This window comes from Sphaerodactylus townsendi, linkage group LG07 (assembly GCF_021028975.2).
Source record: "Sphaerodactylus townsendi isolate TG3544 linkage group LG07, MPM_Stown_v2.3, whole genome shotgun sequence".
Taxonomy (NCBI): domain Eukaryota; kingdom Metazoa; phylum Chordata; class Lepidosauria; order Squamata; family Sphaerodactylidae; genus Sphaerodactylus; species Sphaerodactylus townsendi.
In genome coordinates, this window is record NC_059431.1 from 47,240,715 (window position 1) to 47,263,863 (window position 23,149).

General features: G+C 40.4%; 1 protein-coding gene and 1 long non-coding RNA gene across 2 annotated transcripts in view; one reads left to right on the plus strand and one right to left on the minus strand.

Annotated features, from left to right (window-relative positions):
• Positions 1–16,513, minus strand: part of ELL2 (elongation factor for RNA polymerase II 2) — a 42,920-nt gene extending 26,407 nt beyond the window's left edge. The window contains exons 1-3 of the mRNA XM_048503730.1: positions 16,264–16,513; positions 9,299–9,346; positions 906–1,027 (exon numbers count right to left, since the gene is read on the minus strand). Coding sequence (XP_048359687.1) covers positions 906–1,027; positions 9,299–9,346; positions 16,264–16,395 — 302 coding nt within the window. The 5' untranslated portion in view covers positions 16,396–16,513. The remainder of the gene's footprint in view (positions 1–905; positions 1,028–9,298; positions 9,347–16,263) is intronic.
• Positions 16,514–16,803: 290 nt separating this feature from the next.
• Positions 16,804–19,436, plus strand: LOC125437110. Its single transcript, XR_007245136.1, has 3 exons — positions 16,804–16,963; positions 18,043–18,103; positions 19,400–19,436. It is a non-coding gene; the product is annotated as an uncharacterized LOC125437110 (long non-coding RNA).
• Positions 19,437–23,149: the final 3,713 nt, after the last annotated feature.

Sequence of the window (23,149 nt, forward strand, 5' to 3'; positions counted from 1 at the left end):
CTCTAGAGACAAAGCACTATAGCATACTTATTGGTTAGCAGTTCCTGTTTTTACAGTCAGTCTAGTTAGTTCAGGTGTCTGGAGAAAGCTGGAGACAGCAATATCTCAGACTAAGGTGTATACAACCCAAGTTGCTTAAGGTGTTAAGAGACACACAGAACTCAGAGTAACCAAGTTCCAACAGAATTGCAAGGAAACAGAGTCCAAGTAGGACACCGGGAGAACTCAGAAGAAGAAGCCAGCAGCACAGACTTCCTTAGAAGCAGTTAAGGAAAGATTTGATGCTGCAAATTCTTCAAACCATCTCCAAAGTTTCCAGCATTGCAAGGACTCTTTATTTATTTATCCATGAGAGAAATCAGAACCCTAAACTTTCAATATTATTAAATCATTTTTGAACTGTTACTTATTTGTCTGAGGGTCTTATATATACTCTGTTCTGGCCAAGTGCAAGACACCTGAATTGCTTGGGGACCAGAACAAAAGTTATGATTCATAATTTGTTTCCTGGGTATATTCAAGTAATAAAATCAGTTCCTCTTGCCTATTCTTTATTAATGTATAATGTTTGTAGAACAGCTCTGAAAACCATGTTTGTTCTTCTGCTACAAAAACAGGTGCTATGTTGTAATATAATTGGAAGGAATAATTTGGCATACGTGCACTGTACAGGAGTGACTGAATCTCATACCAGACAGCAAAAATAGGCCAGCTGGAGTCTTCTATAACATAATCAAATCTAAGCAAGATGACTTCCATAAAAAGATACTTTTTATTCTACAAGAGGATAAGGCACATCTTAAAACAGTGCTTAAGATGTCTGACATTATTTGAAAGAGCAGCATTACTGTCTTATTGCAATAATTTTTTAGTTCTCCACCAGAACATACGTCATAATTGCTTACCTTGAAACAGTTTGCTGGACGCAGTCAAAGCTTCCCTGAGGATTGTCTTTACCAACATTTGACAAATAGAAATTAAAGGTGTGTACTTCATTTGGGAGATCAGCTTTAGGAATCTTAACAAACTGAAAAACAATCAGAATACAGCTCAAAGTTTTCTATGCCAGATTACAATTGTTCATAATAACTGCAATGAAACTTTTCCAGTGAGGACACTATAGCTGAACTGAAATATGATCAACTTGACTTCTTGCCTTGCTGGCCTATTTCTTCCTTCTTGTTTGCGAGCCACGACTGATCATGGTCTTCTTGGTTTCAAAAGCCTTCCCTGAGCACCAAATTGTTGTGACATTATAATGCAGGTCCTTCAGCAAATTGGGATTTGCTCTCTCCACACAAACTAGGATTTGTTACCTCTGAATGTAGCCTGTCAACTGCATGCAACAGGCAGAACTGACAGAAGAACACTTGATGAAAGATGCCCTGTGGCCGAAAGGAGTCCCTGCTCTTCCCACTCAGCCAAAACACTGCTTTATTGGGACATTGTGGCACAAGGTAAACTGTTTTTTTTTAATTTAGAGGTGCTGGCAGTATTATTTGAAAGACTTCTTTTAGGTAGCTTATTAATCCAGGATGGACAAGGAACAAACTAGAGTTTTGACAGTTCTTTCAGTACCTTCTCAGGAGGCACCAGTAACTAACGTTTATTAGATCCACAACTACTGATACTTTTCATTTTCTTTACACCCACACATAGCCAGCCTTCTACAATCCAAAATGGATATCTTTAACATTTTCCCCTCTCTGCTGGTTTCAGAAAAGAAAAGAACTAGCAATCCATGACTAAAGGGTGGAAACTGCTAGCGGCACTAATACTAGGCAGCTGGATACACAACAAACCTACAGACCCTGACTCTTTCATTTCTGCCTACAAACTCTGTCAGGATTATATACTGCACATCCATTCCAACCTCAAAATAAATTCATGAACGTGAAATGTATTGGCCTTCTTATTTATGAAACTTGAAAATACAATTAGGCAATTTACAGCACAATCCCATTGTCTTAGGCTGGAGTACCTGTGAATGGCATCACACTGTAAATTACTAAACTATAGGCTACATTGCAGACGACTAAAGCCACTTCCCCACAAAGGTGCTTCCTTTGCTTTCACAATACACTCCAGCACTTTTGGAACATCCACATGACACAGTGGTCTACTTGTGCTCCAACTCTTCTTTCCGCATTCTCAATATGTTTTCTCAAAACAGCATTGCACCGCTCTGATCTTTTTGGAAAGAGGTACAGTCAGTGGTAGGATTCAAATGATTTAACAACCGGTTCCGGTGGTGAGATTCAAATAATTTAACAACTGGTTGTTAACATCTGCTGAAGTGGTGCGAACCTGCTGGATCCCACCACTGGGTATAGTCCATGAGTGCTATTAGTTGGTCTGAAAGGAAAGGTGCATATTATCCAAGGGTCTGCCCACATCAGTGATGTTTTCTTCTGTCAGAGCACTGCAGCCACCATTATCTGGCTTTTAAAACTAGCAATTGTTATGTTGTTATAATAATCTGTTGCAACCATCTACTACTTTTAAAAAATTATCTGGCTGAAGCTTAATATTGGGTATCTATTATAACATTGTTATATTTTCTTAATGTTATTTTGTAAGCTGCTTCAAGGAGCCTCCCTAGGAGAGGAAGCATAAAATGAAGCTTTTTGAATTCCAGCTTTTACTGAGAAATAAAAGTATCTTGGGCCGTTTCCGCACGGCGGCAGAAACGGCTGGGTCGGCGCATTTCACGCTGACCCAAAGACGCTGGGACCGTCCGCACGGACGGTCCCGGGAAGAGGCGGGACGCTGGCGCCGCGGAGCGCCGGTGCCCGGCCGCCCCGGAGTGTCCCTGGGCCTCCGGTGCGTCGCCGAGGCCTGGGGACATGCCCCCCTGGCCCTGCAATAACACCTGCTCCAGCGGCGCTGGCCAGGGGAGACGCGATCCTCGGGCCTCGGGCGACGCGCCGGAGGCCCAGGGACAAATGAAAATGCCGAGGCCCGGAGGCTGGCGTGAAGCCGCTGCAGTTCGCTCGGCAGCGTCTTCACGGCGGTGTATTCCCGAAAAGAGCGCTTCCCAGCGCTCTGGGAATCTGCTTCGGGCCGACCCGAACGGCAGGCTGAGGTAAAGCGCAGCCCTGCGCTGCAGCTGTGCCCCCTGTGCGAATGGCGGCCTGGAGACGGCGTTTTCACCGTCTCCAGGCCGTCATTTTCTGCCCGTGCGGAAACGGCCTTGCCTTTTTTCTCACTGCAGAGGATAAATGAGAGGTATGTGGAGAACTGGCATTGTGTAGAAGCAGTCTTAGATGCAAACAATAACTCATGTACCTTAGTAAATTACTTCATTTAATTTCCCCCTTACTACTTCAAGTAACTGAATTTCTAAAAGAAGAAGGAACCAGAAGTTTCCCTCTACTTTCTAATAAGAATCACACTCTTCAAGATGTGCAACATTTCAGGCTGTTTTAACTATTTTGCAAATATATAAAACTTAACTTCACTGCTGAAGTGAGCTGTAAAAGATCATACAAAAATCAGCAGCTTCTATGAATAGCTTTTGTGCAAATGAATAATGGCACCAGGAAAATGCAGTTATGCTCTTCTTCTGATGGCAATTAGCACTTTATAAACTCTGCTAGAGCATAGTAAATTCTGTACTGTGCAGAAATACAGATGAATGTATACAGAAGAGGGAAAACAAACTCTGTCACATGATTTACTGTATAAAAATATATCATGTGGAAAAATATCTGAGACAGAAATAAGCAAGATTAGATGAGCATAATGTCCTGTATTTGTTATACTGTTCCCTTTGGGCAACATTATTAAATTAATTTTGTCCAGCAAAAGTAAGTCATACACAGAATCCAGATTCAGCATGTAAGTACTTTATAACAGGTACCAACAGATTGGTAGGCTAGGAAAACCCCATATCTATCCACCAGTATTGCCCACTCAGGTACAGCTGCCAGGGCAAGGCAGAATCTATGGCAAAAGGTATTTGGATAGAGTATAGGTGCTTCCCACCTTTTGCTTCATCCAGTTAGTGAAATGCTTGTCTCAGAAGTACCTCAACTCAACTCAACAACCTTTATTGGCATAATAATACAATTCTATCAACAGAGAATTCAGTCATCAAACAGGTAATGAAAATAAAATTATGAATAAATATCAACATATAAATTGAAAGCTAAAACAAGGGGAGAGGGGGAGAAAGGAATTAGGCAAGTTAACAAGTGGATGTCTAGGTTATATATACCGGTAGGTCAAGAAATCTGGATACTGGATCTGTTACCTCGCTGCTGGTATTATCTAATAAAAAGATGATCTTCTGCAAATTGGATGTGTGCTCTTTTTTTTTCTTTTGCTAACAGCGGAGATAGCCATAAGGAGGGCAGAAGTACCTATATAATAAAGGATGACTATTTTGGAATAGGCTGAATTGAGCTTGAGAGGCTTTGGCACTCCAGATTCCACCTATTCAGTAAGAAATCAAACGATCTTCTGCTGTGCTTGAGGCTCCCTGCTTTGGGGTTATTTATGTGGTAATTCATATTGCAAAAGTAAATTTCCCTACAATTTAATCCTGTTTTTATTAAAGAACTAAAAACGATGTTGCTACTCTTTATGCTGTGTTATATGCTTCAGCAAGTGGTGGATATGCAGCTCCAGCCAGTTTAGGAGAAAATGGATCATCTAGACCTGTGGTGGCGAACCTATGGCACTCCAGATGTTCATGGACTACAATTCCCATCAGCCCCTGCCAGCATGGCCAATTGACCATGCTGGCAGGGGCCCTGTTAAGAACTATAGTCCATGAATTTTATCCTGGAAGTATCATAAATTCTCCCACTAAATCGACTCAATCCAGATCCATTTCAATCTAGATCCATTTCAATCCAGATTCAGGCCTGAGTTTGGGACAAGATCATTCCTTTTAACTGATTATCTTTACCAAGACTCTAACAGAGGAAGTGCAACCCTGTTGATTCTCCTGGATCATGGTACTCTTGTGGAGAGGCTGGCTAAATTGGCAGCAGAAGCACTATGCCTAAGTGGTTCTGAATGCACCTTAGCTGACACATTCCAGAAGACAATGCTGGGGAACAGCTGCTGGGAATTCACGCTATGGGGTTCTGCAAACATTTATCTAGTTTCCTATACTGTTTGACATCTTTATTAAACTGTTGAGACAGACTGCCTAGGTCTGTGGTGGCGAACCTTTGGCACTCCAGATGTTATGGACTACAATTCCCATCAGCCCCTGCCAGCATGGCCAATTGGTTCGCCACCACTGGCCTAGGTGTTTGGATTAAAGGTTCGCCACCACTGGCATAGGTGTTTGGATTAAAGTGCCACAAATGTGCCAATGACGTCCAATACCATTTCTCAATAATTGAGCCTGATGGGTCTGTAAGTCTTAAAAGGGCTCCTGGAGACAGCAATGAGATGAATGAGGGCCAACCTCAATCCACAAAAGACTAGGGTGCTGTTGGTCAATAACAAAAGCTGCTCAAGGACTCAATGGGGCTTTGGGGGAGGAGGCAGAACAATACTTCCCTGTAGGAACACATTTGTATGGTGCTGATGAATCCTAGCCTCCAGTTGTTGGTTCAGGTCTCCTCAGTGCCATTAAGCTCCTTTTACCATTAAGCTCCTTTTACAGTGGTCCATGGTCTGATAACATACAAGATTACTGTAAGGCACTCTTGTAGGGAAGCCTTTGAATACTTTCTGGAAATTACAGTTGGTTCCAAAAGCGGTGGCTAGGCTGCTATAATGCAATGGTTACAGAACTGTATCATTCCTGTGCTGAAGGATCTGGAGTGGCTGCCTGTCTGGTTTGGGCACAATCCAAAGAGCTGGCTCACAAGTCAAAATGCTTTAATAGCTTGGGTGTACTTGAAGAACACTTCCTCCTATACTGTTCAGACAACCAGTTAAAATCTGCTTCCTAAGCCCTGTTCTCTGTGCTTCACACTCAGAGGTGAGGCAGGTGCCTACTGGAGACAAGGCTTTCTCAGTAGTAGGACCATCCCGTGGGAATGCCCCCCCCCCCCCCCCCTCACCAATTGAGCCTCAGCTAGTACATACTTCACTGCTTTTGAAGTACCAGGCCAACAAACTTTTTAAACCCATGATTTTAACTTAGGAGTTTATCTTTTAAAGCTGTTCTGTTTTTAGCCTAAGGACTGTCTTATGGATATTTTTAAGCTGCTTTTTCAAAGAGTTTTTAAAAGGGCTGAGGGGCCTATGGGGACAGTGTAAGTTGTTGGAGTGTGGAGAAATGATGATTCACCATTAACTGCTTATTCAAAGGGCAACTACAATCAACCATGGCCAGGAGAAATATGGTTCAGGTACAAGAACAGCAATGTACAGTGGAAGGAAAGCACAAGGTTCAGCTTCCCTTAACTATTACATTTTTGGAAAAAACAAAACAAAAACCACCCAGGACCTATACCAACCACCCTTCCCACTTTACATGCTGACGGTCAGATGTCTGCATAAAGCATACAATGCCCTATCTGACTCTGAACCTAAGAGGCTGCCTTGTCTGGTTTCCTGAATCAACAGTTCTCTCTTATTAAGATTCAATACTTTCTAAGCTTCAATGCCTAGTCCAGTTTGAAAAATGTGAAGCTTGAGTCACTCTATTCCCAAGTCTGTCCAATCCTGCTTGTTAGTGTGTTTACCTCTGTCTACTCTGTTAGGTGCAGCAGGGTGAGTACGATCTATGGACTGTCTCTCTTTCACCTGCCCGTGCGTGCTTCCCAGTAGGTACAAACTTTTCAACTCCATGTGCTTCCCAAAGGTTACAAGGATTGCAACTTTCTACAAATTGCTGCACAGTTTCAGTGACTTTAAGAAGGCTATCTTCTGCATAAGCCTTGATCCTATTCATTATCTAGGCCAGTAGATAGGGTACAGTGTCTGCGCGACCGTATGGCTGACAGGGAATGTCGGTTTCAGATACATCAAGAAATTGTCAGGAAGCAAATGTTTTGGATAGTAAGCACTCAAAATGCACCGTCCCTGATTTTTTTTTTTTACAAAACTGGTTGGCAGAGGTTAAAGGATAGCAAAGAAAATTAAATATACTAGTCCTAACCATTCTACTGGGAATTTCAACTTCTTACATGGGTCTTTGAATTTCTTACAAACTACCTCCCAAACACGAAGGGCTTAGTTTTCATACAGGTTTTAATTTGGGAGTCTCTTTATACTGCTGGAAATAATAATTGCCAGAAATTATTTTAAGTATCACTGGAAACACGTATGTGAAACAAAATTTACAGCAACTACAGACATTGAAAGCAATTAACCTCAGCTGAACCAAAACTACTATTTGGACTGTTAGAGAGCTTACACTGTGGAACACAAAACTTGCTAGGTATTAAAAATCCAAAATGTAGTTACTCTTCGGATACGGGCATCTATGGAGCAACTCTTGGTAGGCCACTTATACTAAACAGAATGAGTGCAGTTTGCTTGGATTATTGGTAAAAAGCCAAGCTTACAAATTTATGACTGAGTAAATGAATGTTAAAATAGTAACAGTGTAAAGATTAAACAGCAAAAGGCATTATCTTTGCAAGCAGATTTTTAATTTGTCAGCTGTAAAGAAAAAAGCAGACATTGTGGCTTACTCATTGCAGATGACTGATCAGTGAGGATACGATGGTTAAACAATAACTAGGAAATATTTGCAGAAAAAGTGTGTGCTCAATTTCCAGCTCATATTGAAAATAGAAATTTTTAAAAATTAGACAAAATACTGGCCAATAGTGCTATTAACTATATGTAAACTAAATATATGTTTTTAAAAGTATGAGGTGGTCTACTTCATCTATCACAATTAATGATATCTGATCACTTATACCTCACAGACTTAATGCAGAGCTTCTAGAAACCAAATGTACGATATCGATTAAATACTGCCTTATTTTATCAATGATCATTGCCATCACAAGAGGTAACCTTATGAAGCAGCTGTTGCTATAATATCTTACTGTTCCATAATGGGGCTTTATCCATGTTACTCTAAAAGCTAACATTCAACTTGAAGAGAGATGGTTACCATATAATTACCAACTGAGACAGGTAAACCCAGCTCAGAAACTAAATTAAACTATTAAATCTAGAACTTCGATAAGCATCTAAATAAAATCTCCCCCAACTGTATCTTTATATCTGATTTACAAACTTGGCTAGCATTTCCTAGTCAAAGGCAAACTGGCATATGGAGAAATTTAGAATCTTAAGATCACAGCATACATACAGAATTTAGGACATAAATTTATTACTCCATGCAGCCCAAAATTGGGTACCCAGGTGACCAAAATACACATTGTACTTGCTATATATTATTATAAACACATTATTCTTTAAAAACAAAACAGAAAAATGGTAAAAGGTAAAGAAAGTTTATTTGTTTTCACACCATAAACGTTCTGACACTGTTCCAGAACACAGTGCCACCATGGAAACCAGGGTGGATAAAAATCAATGATAACAGAGACCCAGTCTGGGAATATTTTAATGGCGTTTCTCTACCTATAGGTCACATAGGCATGCATGCAAAATGCAATCAGGCCAACAAAAAACAAAAACAAAATAGCCTGAATGAAACTGGAGATAGATAATTATTGCAAAGTGAACTATCTATGTATTTCTAATAGTATAACCAAATAAGTAATATTTTTGATATAAGTGCAAAACTAAGCTGAAATGAAAAGTTGTTATTCTAAAAATGAAACCATCTGTTTGAAAATATTAAGATTATATCAGCAAGAAAGAGTATTTATTTAGAAAACCATAATTTAAATCCAGTCTTACTGACTAATGATTCAATTTGTGATTTAAATCCAATTCACCCTGACGGAAATCTAACAACAATTTGCTTGCCTTTGTTTTAAAACTTGTTGACTCTTCTTTCTGCCCCCAAACTCAAGATCAGAAGTGCTCCAAAATTTAAACAGCTCAAGATCACTCTTACCAAGACAGACATCAACAGATATAACACATTAACACCCCAATAAACCTGTTGTAAAAAGTCATCATGAAACTATATCACAATGGAGGGTTTTCTACATATGCAAGCACCAACTGTGAGAAACCTCTGCTTTATACAGTGCAAACCTGACTCAGGAGACAAAGCCTTATCTACTGATTTCAATAAGTGAGGGGGAGTAGGAAGGAGGGATTCAAATGCACATGGCCTTTCACTTTGGAATAGCTTCTTATCCAACAGAAAGCAGTAGGAAAGAGTGATATCCATCCCTTATATTTTTATCAACATAAGTAACAGTAATATATTTTAAAGATAAGCACTCACCCCTTGGAGTCCTTGAAATTGAATGGAAGGCCGAGAAGGAATCAGATTCTACAGGAAAAGAAGTTACCTCTCATTAGAATTAAATTCAGAATCAGAATATAAAAACTTCTGTATCTATTGAATCTGAGATCTGAAATAAACAGCCACATCCAAATCCGAAGGTGGTGGGATGCAGCACCACTATGATGCTGCCCCACCACCTCCAAGAGAGTTTTCTGGCAGTGAGAGGAGCTTACGAAAGACCCCAAATCTCCCACTGCTAGAAATCCCCATAGGGTTAATAGGACTTACACCACCAAAAGGGTGGCATAAATCTGAGGGCTGGAGCACAGTGTTCCTGGCCCCCAATCCCAGGAGGTGACACCACCAGGAGTGCCCCACCTCCCTCCACACTGGCATCTGAGTGGGACATGAGCGCAGCCCCGCTGTAGCCAGGACTTCTGGGTTCTGTGGTGGTATGGATGCAGGATGGGTGGCCACTGGCACGTCTGCCCCCCACCCCCGCTGGGGTAAGTGCCTCAGGGAGGGCAAACCCTCCAGTGCAAGACCACTTCATTCCTTAGAGCCCTTTCCCCCCTTTGGTTGGAACTGAAAGTTATCTTTCACTGAACTGGAGTAAGAGAAATGTGATTTAGCTAGAATATATGGGAAAGAATTAGCTTTTACAAGAAAGGGATTAGCAACGAGACTTTGCTCAATCTAGTTGTCTCAGCCCCCACTGGAATAGTTACTGGACCCAAAGCCTTTCCTCCTAATTTAGAAAATTTAAACTGTAAGCAAAATTTAAAATATTCAATAGTAAATGGTTTGTTACCTTGTAACAGGCTGATTTAGTATGTACAAATACAAAAAGAGGCCTGCTAGCTAAATTTGCTTTTGTACAAGTAAAACATGAATGTGAATGGGACTTTTGGAAATGAACTGAATACAATAAAATTGAGTGAATAGCTTTATTATAAACGATCTATGCTTTACACAAGGCAAAGAAAATGACAAAACAGTGATATTCAATTGCTCGTTGACAATCTTATTTGGTAGCTCATACAAGATAAATTCATTTTCTCAAGAGCAAAATTATTCTTTCAGGCCACATAAAAGCAGGATGTGGGCAACATACTATGTGGGCAACATACTATGGCAAATGTTTTATATGTAATTTTTCCCTGTTAATCTCCTCCCAATACTTGATTTTGGTTCCAGCACATGGAGTCAATTTATGAGCGCTGATATTTCTTTTTAATGGGAGCTCTCTGTAGCACTCCATCATACATCAATTAATATTAATAGTCTACAATTGAGTTTAAGTTGTAGAAACGAACATGTATTTCATTCATGATTTACTCTGCAGCAAATGCCAGTCACAGAAAAGTCTCATTGCATAACCACATCGGAATCTCAATCTCTTTCCCTCTTGGTTCATGATCTAGGGCAAACTTTTCACACATGAATAAGAGTGGACCTCAGCAGCCCACTCAAATAAAACTGAAACTGTAATAATAAATAACAAATTCACTGCTAAATTTCTGCATTAATTTTATAGTGACTTGAAACAATGCAGCCTTTCTTTCAGAAATTTAGATCGCTGAGGGTGCTGTTGCAAGCCATTATATGCAGCAAAGCAGCTACCTGCTTCCATCTTCATTTTTTCTTTTCATGCTCCCACCCCTTGCTCAACACACAAAAAAGGTTAAGGACAATTTTGCTAATAGGAAGCACTTAAGATATGTATCTGTAGTTGGTTACAATCTCTAGTAACTTCTTGACTCTGAAAAAAGTCTTCCAACAAGAACAAACTGGAATGAGGAAAATGCCATATATTTGGGACATATTACACATTTTCAGAGGGTAGCTGTGTAGGCCTAAAGTTGAATGGCTAGAATCAGGTCCAGTAGCACCTTAGGGACCAACAAGTTTTTCAGGGTATGAGCTTTTGAAAATCAAAGTTATCTGACGAAGGGAACTCTTGACAGCTCAAACCCTGAAAATCTTGCTGGTCTCTAAGGTGCTACTGGACACCTTTACTCTTTTACATACTGGAACACTGAATGTGTAGTTTAAACTACACATATATAGACACAGAGCTGTTAACAGTAAAACAGAGGCTAAAAAATGGGGAGAAACCCCACTCCAAACCAAATATCCCCTTAAGCAGTCAGCTATTGCTCCTTCAATTTTCTATTTATTTTTAGATTTTGAGCTGCTTTGGGCAGATACCTGTCTTACCTTTTGTAAAACTCTGTACACTTTTGACGTTACAAACCAAACATGAAAAGCTTGTTTTGGATATAGAGTGTGCTGGATATAGAGTGTGCATTCCTACCCAAGGTTTAGGCTGAGCCTTACGTAATATGATATGTGAAGCATGTTACACACTAACAATCTTGGTGCAGTTTACCTCCAAAGGCTGCCCACATTTTAACCCTAAACCAAGATGAACTGATGCCAGAACATGTGCTCAAACTCCTAAGCAATTTTTAGTTTCTTAAATGCCAGCACAAGAGAAAAGAAAAAAAAATCAACCTGTTGATCCATCAGTAGTCGAACTATTAACACCTGCCCTGACCCCAATGTTCTTACTGGTTATTTATGGGCACATAAAAACCTGGCCTTGACATACAAAGCTGGCCTTGACACACACACATCAGATTCCATGAGTATTAGTTATGAAGTCAACCTTCAAGAGTGTGATCATATTTAGAAGAGTGCCAATGCCAGTTAGGAAGCAGGCAAAGTCTGATTACAGATCTGCAGAAGGAAGCAGCTCAGCCCACTATTGACATTCCTTGTCCAATTTTTTTCTCCAATTAAACTATCTTGAATTTGCTGATTAAATAGAACTGGGGGTGGGGGGAACCAAACACACCCTTCTTCCCTCCAGAGAAATTTACAGCCAAGGAAAGAACAAGTTCAAGTATTACCAAATATGAAAATACATAATGAGATCACCCCAAGATCATTTTTTATTGGACAAATGGTATTTCACTTTAGTTTAGTACTTTGACAACATTTACAAAGAAGATCTACAATATATTATAAAGAAATATTTATCTTAAGACTATCAGCATGCAACAACTAAAGCAGTTTAGATGAGTAATCTCAGCAGCTGCACTCAGATGTCATGAACAAACCAGTTTGCTGGTGATGTGAATGAGTCTGAAATCTTCAATTCATGTAATCCTTACCCACTTCCCTTGTGTGCTCAGCATAGATTGATTTAGGAAGCCTTCAGGTCTTAGCTGAAGGAAGGAGAGCATAAGCCTACAAATTTTGGGTTGGTTCATATCACAAGTGAATTATGATTTGTGATGTCTGCACTCACTCACTACCTACTGAAGGACTCATGAGAAGACTTTAAGGCCTTCCTTGCTTTCAACATTTCATCTTGAGGTAAACATACCGTATAACATATCGTGGCTAAAAGCTCACACAATAAAACTGCCTACCTCTAATGAAATCAGCCAAAAATGTCATTTTTTGTTAAAATATTTTTATGCTGCCTTCCCACCTTATCAGTGTTCCTAAAGTGGCACACACAAAAATATTAAAATAATTAAAAATAACATTTAAAATTATAAAACAATTAAATTAAACAATTCAATAAAAACAGAACAAAAATACTAGATCTTAAGTTAAGCTCTACAGGTTCTTTGGTTTTCTCCAACACCTTGTTTTGCTTTCATTATGAACATAAAATAATGTTTACAAACAATTATGAAATTAATTCTTTATTATTCCTACCATATTGTGATCCCCAGAATCTGAGCAACACAACTGACATTATCCAAGGGTATTTGGATACCCTCTGACTGGGGTACCTAAAATTACTGGTTGTTCTGAGATACTCTGCAATTTAGCAATGTCAACAATGAGAAGACAGATGCAAAATCCAATCCAAAAGTAAGCCCAGAAATACCTGACACTCTTTAACCAAATAATACTGCTAGATTTAACACCTAATTTACACTTTAGCTGTTCAAATGGTGATCAAGTTTTGTTTCTTTAAAAAAAACCTGCTGCATTATGTGTTGCAGGAGTATACAGCAGTTATTGTATGAATAATAGACGTAACTTTTGAACTACTACATTTTACTAGTTCACATAATGTAACTATTTAGCTCTAATAAAAAACCTCGACGAGCACTGTGAAACATTTTAGATTCTAAAACCATCTTTAGGGTTAAAATCAAGCTGAAAGTTAATCACACTTGACTTTAAAAGTTAAAGGCAATTAGGCTACCTTCAAGATTAATTTATTGGCAAAAGCAGTTTAGCTGAAATCAGCAAAAACTTTAAATAGCGATGTGCTGTAACATGCAACAGTGTCACTGTGTTTGGATTAATACTGACCAACTCTATTCATCGAACACATCTTATAATAACATTTTAAATTAGGAGTAATTTTCTTGTTGTGTGGATTTTGCTTTTCACATTTAATTTATTCTGGAAATGTTACAAGTTCAGATCTAAAAACTTCTTTTCTTCTGTATCATAAAGCAGGATGTCTTGCATTCTTTAAACTGGAAAGGCATTATAGAAGTTTAAAACACATGCATTTTCAGCCTCAACGAAATCTTCACAATCTCCTTGGAATACTGCAACTATGTTTTCTTTTTAATAGGTTTAATTGCAATTAGGTTTTCTTTTTAATAAACCTTTTCTCAACATAATACATGAGGCTGGTTTCAAAAAAGGAAAGAAAAATCACAAGTACTGTAAGTAAATAATGCAGTTCAGATCTTATACTAAAGAACTACCCACTACATTTTGTTTAATATATTGTTGTAAAACCACCCTTGAAAGTATCTAAACTTTAGGAATTATTTTTAATTAGTTCAGAAATTAATGACTGTCTGATAACAAAGATGCACAAGAAACACTTGTACATCCAACCATGCTTTGTTTTGTCTCAGTTCTATTTCTGTTAATTATACAGTGGAGAAAACAAAGCAAGGTTAAAATGTAAAGCAGCAATTGATAAAGTCTGAAAGTTATAGGCATGGAATAACAACTATGGCATTCATTGAGTCAACTTTCTTCTGCATATATTGCTGGAAATAAGGTTGGCCCTGGTGGATCATTGGACAGAAGTTACAATTTTCACTCAGGTTTAACAAGGGGAAAGGCTGCTAAAATATATAATTATGCAGCACAAAATCCAGCAACCCTACACTGGTGAATGGCTATGGAGGCAGGGGGAATGTTGGGCCAGACATGTTAACATACAGAAGAAGCAAGATCCTTGAAGGAAGCTTATCCACATACTCTATTTTAGATTCAACCACTTATTAAGAAAAGCGAAACAAACATTAGTCATAGGAAAAGGCACAATTTGGAGGTCAGTTCTGGGAAAACCACATCTGAGTCATCTTTCTGCATGAAAATTTGAGAAAAGAAAGAAGTGTTGGGGCTCAAAAAATAGTCTGCTTTCTATCGAAAACCTGTTATTCAAATTCTGTCTGGTTTTAGTATGTTTCTAGGTTATCTTCAGAACTGCTACTTTTACTGTGTCAAAGGAAGCCTTTTGGAGGAATGCCTGCTGGCACTATAGAAGGCATACAAGATTATTTTTTAAAAAGCTTCATCAGCACCTTTTTGTAGTCTCAGGATTTCTATAGTCTAATACAACAGCTTTTCTAGATTTCTCAGTAACAGAAACAAAAGGCAACTTCTGAAATGGAGAACAGATATTTAGCTTGAAATTCCTTTTAAAAACTAGCTAATGAGAGCTTAATCCTTTTCACTGTGCCAGAGCAGTTCACAGCCGTTTCTAGTGTATGCTGAGCAGACACAAGTGAAGGCTCGAGTTACTGGAAAGCTACAGTACGGGGGAAAATGCAATGAGGACTATCATTTCTCCATTCCCCTCCCCAGAAACCTATGATGCATTCCTTTTTACAGTTCTACTCAATCCAATTATGACACCCCGCCCGCCCCCAAATACTATTAAGCTTTGCAGTTGGGGGGGGGGGGGCAGGCCACCATTTCAGGAGAAATTAAAAAGAATAAATGCCTTAAAACATTGCTCATGACCAAAAACAACAAGCTTTTCTTTCAACCCCCCATGTTATTTTTAAAAATTAACTCTGATATGGCAGCTATTCCTGCCACAGAATACTTGTGAAAACTACCCCATCTAACTTTTTCCTAGGGCACCTGGTCAGCCGGATTATAAAGAGATGCCATAAATCCGTCACAGTTGCCATTGTCAATTAAAATTAAAGCAGTAAACTCACACTTTCAGGGGAAAAAGGTGCTTGAGAAAGAGGCCTAATGCATACACAAGCATCAGTTCAGGAGAGAAAGAGAGAGAGATCAGCACAGAGAAGACGCGAACTTAAAAATAAACGGCAGCTCAGCAGAATCTGCCTCGTCTGGGAGTTACAGGCTCCGGTCGACAGCAGTTCCGGAGGCACCAGCTGACACGGGCACCGAAAGAAAGGACTTTCGTCTGTGAATGCCATCTTTAAGAAATCGGCAACAGCCACTCGCCTTCCTTTACGTGAGGCACTGGGACCAGCCTTACCTGGCCATTTTTCAACGACTAGAACTTTTTAAATAGGATCGGGGGGAGGGGGTGGAAGCAAGAGGACAGAAGTGAGGGAAAAGGAGTCGAGTAAGGAAACAGGATTTATTTGACGTGATCTATAAACAGGCAGGCTATCTATAGAGACGGGAGAAGCAGGGAAAAAGACGACTCTTACAAAGGGACCATCCATCCCAGCCTGACCCGACCGAACTTCATCGACCCCCCCCCCGCCTTGGAACAAGTCCAGGCGAGAGCGAGGGGGCGACAATCGCGGCCCAAGTGTCGGGGCCAGGGAGGACACTGGCATTAGGAGAAGGAATCCTCCCCCCAGCTTAACCCTCCCGCCTTCTCCGCGTCCTTGGGGAGACCAACCGCGGTTCTCAGCTTCCCACTCGCCGCGTCGCCCCTTTCGCCAGGCTACGTGGGGAGACCTCCTCACCTTACTGCCCTGGTAATTCTCCAGCGCTCGGAAGGCAGTCTCGGTCAGTTTGACGTGCAGCACCGTGATGTTGTCCTGGCTGATCCTGCCGCAAGACACCCCGTACCTTCCCCCTCCTTGCAGCGCCGCCATTTTACGCCGCCCGCCACCCCGCAGCCACCGCCGCCACTGCCACCGCCGGGGCCGCGAAGCCGCCACCGGAGGCTACTCCTGCTGCTCGCGTCGCTTCGGCAGCTACGGCCATCCTGGCGCTGACGTACAAGCCAACTCCGTCAGCGCGCGGCCGCCGCGACGCCCCGCCCACCCGCCACAACGTCCTTCCCACTTCGGCCGCGAAGCCACACCCCTTCCCCACGCGACAGGCGCGCGACAGGCGCGCTCCGCCCCACACGAAGACGCCACGCCCACCCGTTTCCCTTATTGGTTAATCTTTAAGACCGGGTCAATGCAGAAGAGACTTACCCGGGTCAGCTACATTGTGGGGGTGGAGCTATCGTCTGACGTCAGCGCGGATGTATTTAATCGTGTTTGTATCATTATTGACGCTCGGGATTGAGTCACCTGTGGGGTCATGATGTACTGTTGGCCGTTAACGGCCCTCCTGAGTGCCGCGGCCTCTTCCTTCGGATTCTTTGTTTGCTCACGGAGCACAGAGTTTCCATACTCCGTCCGTGATGATCCTCCAGAAAAGTTCTTGCCCGTAACTGTCACTGGCATTTCCCTGTCGATTCGTTTCCTTTTGTGCTACTCCTTCCGAAGTGCCTCCACGAGGCTTTCCTTCCTTGGCCATATGCTTGCTTGAAGTTTCTACTCAAGATCATGCCTTGGACTTTTTAATTAGTCTGCTATAAATAATATTCTTTACTGTTTATGATCGCGGTATTTCCAAGTAAAAGTGTTTACGGTTCTTTTTTAATGGGTCCCTTGGGTATTTTACTTTCTTGAAGCTTTGAGTTGTTGAATTGATTTGCTTTTTATTTTAATTGATTATTCCACTGTTTTACTACTATTTAGTTACTTGCTTTGCTTGCCACGGGGTGGTCAAGTAGCATTAAGGAAATATTAAGTTACCTTAAGAGCGAAGCCTTTCCCTTGCACTACCTTCATGTATTGTTTCACAACGTGCAATTGCAATTTCTGTTGTGTGTTAACTGTTTGCAAACGTTGCTGGAGTCCCTTGTGAACATTTCCAGATCCCTCTGTCTCCTTCCTACCCAGTTCTTTTGTTCTTCGGAATTCTTCTCACTGATTATTTTCCTCTGCAAATTAAAACTCAAATGTTCTATTAGCGGGATATTGTTGATCTACTCTTAATGGCTGAACTTTTTTGTTGTCCTAAAGCCCCTCCCACTAAGCCTGATTGGGTGTTATGTACCTAATCCCAAATTTCATGTATGCCTTAAAATCCTCTTCCTAATTGGCATACTGTACCATTCACTGGAATAAAACATATGTTTCTAGTTACAGTGATGATATAGATGATGATCAAATTCAAGGTGAAATTGGGAATAAAAATATCTGGCAACTTGCAGAATTGTATACTTTCTGTTTAAAAAGAAACTTGTTCTTTATAATAGAGCCAGAAACGTGGTGTGAATAAGCTTCGTCTATGATTTCAAGAGGTTAGCATGCCTATGGATGTTTTACCTTATTTATTTTACCTTTCAACTGCATTTATTTATTATTTGGGAATGTCTGCAATTGGCTTCCAGAAACTAATAATGTTAATAATGTTACATTATTCTAACTCCCATTTTTTTTAGTTATTTGTATTTTAAGAACTAGGGCTTACTGGCCAAAGGTCTGACGTTAAATCAGGAAAGCAAATATTCAACCACCAGTAAGTACAGTTGGACGATCAGCTACTCTATTAAGTACAAATTCAGTACATACCACCATTTGATACACATACTGAGAAAGGCAGGATATGATCTGGTGGCAGGCTGGAACAGATGGTTGCATAATCCTGTTTGTCTCCTTTCTGCCAGGGTCAGGTACAGTTTCTCCTTGCTGTTTTTAATATGGATTTAACCAATCCTTGATAGTTGGATAAACTGTGCTCCATTAACTTCTTCCTAAAAATACTATCTTTTGTGGCAATTATGGTATACGGTATGGATGGTGATTAAATGAAATGGGAAGGTTAGTACTAAAAGTGGCTAAACAGTGATATCCTACAGAACTCTAAGAACATTGTGGTTAAAAAAAATTATCAAAATTCTGCTCCCAAGTTCTCTAACAAGTGCAATCCAAATTTGTATACATGATGCAAAATAAGTACATCTTCATGATTTCTGCATTTCCTATTGTATGTAATTTGTTCTGTTTCTTTAGTCATGAGGAAAGATAAAGAACTATGCAGGGCTTTGCAGTTCAGTCCTGTGGTTTCTGAGATTTCATTGATATTTTCCAACTTTTTTCCTAACTTAGAAACATGCAGTTTATTTATTGAAATCCCCAGGAAGTTAATGTCTGATTGTGCCCTATGTAACATTCTTTGACATAATATAGAACTGTAGCAAACAATTTGAAAAAAAAAACAGAATAGATAACCTGAAACAGAATGTAAAATTATGATAATAAAAAAGTTGTCTGTGTGCAGAAGTGTAGCTTGGCCATTTTTAATTCTTTTTTCACAGCAGGAGGAGCAGCAGTGGTTAAAAGCAGGTGCATTCTAATCTGGAGGAACTGGGTTTGATTCCCCGCTCTGCTGCTTGAGCTGTGGAGGCTTATCTGGGGAATTCAGATTAGCCTGTGCACTCCCATACACACCAGCTGGGTGACCTTGGGCTAGTCACAGCTTTTCAGAGCTCTCTCAGCCCCACCCACCTCACAGGGTGTTTGTTGTGAGGGGGGAAGGGCAAGGAGATTGTAAACCCTTTTGAGTCTCCTACAGGAGAGAAAGGGGGGATATAAATCCAAACTCTTCCTTTTCTTAAAGTCTATATGAATATTACTGTTACCATATCATCCTGGCATAGCAGGGGGAGTGCTTATTCACAGGTATCTCTGCCTGGGTGCCAGCCTAAAGGGTGATGCTGGCGTTGCAGAGATGGGGAGCCCATTCTCTGGCAATAGCAAGGTCTACCTACAAGAAACCAGGTCTACCTACAAGAAGCTTTCTGTTCTTATGCAGCTTGTTTGCCATATCAGCACATTTTCAACTCTATACCCAAGGAAGAATGTGTCCTCAACACGATACAGTAGCCCTGCTGAATGGATACTCATTTCCAGCCACCAGAAGACTCCTGATGTCATTGCCTCACCTGATTATCTTAACCCTGAGTATCTTAACAGATACTCCCTTCTGTAACTAACTTCTTTTGACCACCTTACAATGCACTCTATTGTTTCTCAAACAATCCATCTGGGCACCTCCCGGATGTTTGCTGCATTGAACCAAATGATTGTAAACCCCTTATCCCTGCAATAAAAATGGTCAAATTTGCATTACATTCTCTCTGGATTTTCTTGCAAGAGCTGATCTTCATATACACTGGTATTAGAGATTCCTTACCCAGCCTCTCACAACATTGATAAGCAGTCTGCTCTAAGCTAATATTCCCCACTGCATTGAGAGACTGTATCTCCACGGGTAACACTTCCAATGGGGTAAAGTGGTAGAAATGGGATGGTTCAACTTTTAACACCATTAAAAAAAAAGTATTCACCCTCTTCAACAGATGGTTCCAAAATTACATTTTTGTTATACATACTTATGCATACTGAAATGTGTGTGTGAAGTGTTGTCATGTCACTTCTGACCCACGATGGCCTTATTAATTTCTGACCTCCAAAATGACCTATTTTTAACAGCCTTGCTCAAGTCTTGCACAGTGAGGGCCATGGTTTCCTTAATTAATCAATCTAAGACTGGGCTATAATGTAACCAAAATAAAATAGTCTCTATTTAGCTATCTTAGGGCCTTTCCCCACTTACCTTCTGCTGCACGCTACTTGGGCCAAGCAGCGCGGGGTCCCGCGGCACTCCCCACTACAGGGGCGGCGACAACGCAGCCGCCCCGACGCTGCCGCTCTTGCGCCCCCTCAGCGTGCGTCATTCCTGGCGCTTCTCAAAACAGCACCTTTTGATGACCCCTTTGATGGGGTCGTGGGGAAGTCCAGGCACGTGCCAGAAATGACGCGCGCAGTGAGTAGTGCGCAGCGAAGGTGGTAGAAGGAAAAGTGGGGAAATGGCCTTAGCTTGTAGGGAGAGTTCAGGCTTGATTTGGTTTAGAACTCAGTTGTCTTTTTGGCAGTCCATGGTATTTGTAAAATTCTTCTCCAACATTCTATTTCAAATTAACTTCCTGTTGGCTTTCTTCATTGTTCAACTTTAACACCTTCAAGTAGTAATAAGGAATAGTATGGTATGAATTATTTTGATTTTGGTTATCAGTGATACATCCTTACTCTTAAGCATCTTTTCTAGCTCCTTCAGGGCTGCCATTCCCAGTCTCCATCTTCTTAATACTCAGTTGCAGTCTCCCTTTTGGTTAGAGAAGGACCGAATGAATGGACATTCTTTAACAATTTCACTTTCTTCATCTTTGAAGTTGTGTAATTCCCCAGCAGTGATTACTTTGGTCTTCTTGATGTTTGGCTGTAATCCTGCTCTGGCACTTTCTGCTTTAACTTTTATTAGTTGTCATTTCAAGGCTTCACTGTTTTGTGCCAATAATGTGGTATCATTTTCATTTTGTTAGTGTTCTTTCCACCAATTTTCACTTCATCTTTATCTAAATGTGATCCAGCTTTCCTTGTGATACATTCTGCATATAGGTTAAAGAGATAGGGAGCTAAAACAATCATTGTCTGACATTTTTACCATTTTTGCACCAAAACATCATATGTTGTAGCACACCCACTTCTTTTAAAACCAATTTTAGTTTTTCATGATTCACATAGGCAAAAGCTGTGCTGTAAGGCTAGTAAGTGTTAGTTGTCACCTCTGCCCTAGCTGGGGAGAAAACCAAATGTTCCCAGCAACAGCAAAGTGCCATTTAAGTATGTGGAAACCGATTTTTTTGCAATCAGAATACTGGATTTTTTTTCTAGCCAATGCACTAGCTGGGGGAAAGGTACTTGGATTTTCCACAGTCACAGAATAATGGCTAAGCATTCCTTGGACAATAACCTACCGGTAGTTGATTAGAATGGCCTCCTTCTTCTCTATATTTCAGTTCCTGGAGCCTGGTCTGAAAAATCATGAGGCTGGCTTAAAACCATGAGACATTTTAAACAACACACTACACATCAGTTACATTGCACTGTTTCACTACCTTGCTGTTTTGATGTCTGAGAAAAGCAGTGGTGAATGAGGCAGTTAAAGCAGAGACTAATGAAACACATTTAATAAGGGCTGCCAGAAATTCCTGGAGATTTGGGTGTGAGGTCTGAAAAGGGAATGTGTCATCTGGATATCAGTTGTAATTTTGTGAGATTTCCAGGTCCCACCTGAAGATTGGCAGCTCTATGATATAATAACCTTGATCACCAGTTAATCTATAGTCCCAACATGAGCATGTTTAAAGTCCTAATGAATGCAGTGGACTTTATTTCCTAGCGAGTGTGTACAGAATTTTAGTAGGCAAACACTGAATGTAAAACAAAATATTTTTAAAAAGGATTAGAGGGCTTCAATAAAGTTTTAAAGTGTATAAGTACAATTGAGGTGAATCACCATTACTGTAAATGTAGGGACTTACTTACAATTTACGTAGCAGTACCAACATTCTGCGATGAGTGCACAATTTTTGACTGCATACATTTTGGTGTGCTGCCAAATTGTAGCAATAAAAGCCTCTGAAGATTATTACTGTTTCTAGCAATGACAACACTCTATACTGTACAGATGTGTTGCATAAGATGAGCAATAAATTCAGCTTTAGATAAAATTCACTGCGTGAGGTAGTGCTGTGAAGACACAGCTACAAAACCAGTGCATAATTGTATGATGTCAGTGTTAAGTAATTGGTAGGCTCTAAGAAAACAAATACTGTTTATCTAAAACATAGCCTGCCTGCAGTCTCAAGGTAGTTAATAGTATAATGCAGTTTACAGCCCAATCTGTGTATGTTTAGGTTTAGAAAAAGTATTATTGGGATGCTTTCCGAAGTAAATGTGCATAGGTTTGCATAAGTGATACTAACAAGGCCAAAAAACTTCCAAAATCTGAAGCTAAATGAAAGCCAGATTTTACCTGCTTGTGCTTTCTTAAGTCTCATTGAAATCAATGCAATAAAATGAAACCAAAAGGACTGAAGCATGTGTGCTTACATGCAAGATTTCAACCACCGTGCTTTATTTTCTCTGCCAATTTCTCTTTAATTCCTACTGAAGAGAGCATTCTTCTGAACCATGAACTGCATGTAGCTGACTTTGAAAGGAAAAATGTAATGAATGTGTAGTAGCATCCATCACAACACACTTCTGTTATCTCGTTTCTCTTCTGTTGGAACAGTACTTGATTTATTTTTCTGAAATGGACTGATTTTTCAATAAAAATGCCCCGTTGTTAGCACGGAGAATATTCTGGTGCAGCCAGGAGTTCTTCACGGTTCCCGGTGCTGCAGCATGTCTACTATGTTGTTGCCCTGGCACCGCCCTGCAGCATTGGCTTTGCTCTGCAAATTTCAAAACTGGCAAATTTGAGGTTCTTTTGAAATGCCCCTTTGTTGCTCCAGTGGCTTCCACTGCTGTGCAAAACTCCATGGCAGCAGAATCCTGGCTATTTTTCCTGCCTTGCCATTCTGACCCACCCCACCAATGAACAGGCACTGAGAATCGGCGCCCTTCCCAACTTGCTGTGGGGAAAAAAACACACGAGGGGAGAAACCTTGGGTTTTAGACAGAAAAACAGTGTGTGCAGGTGCTATGAATGGAA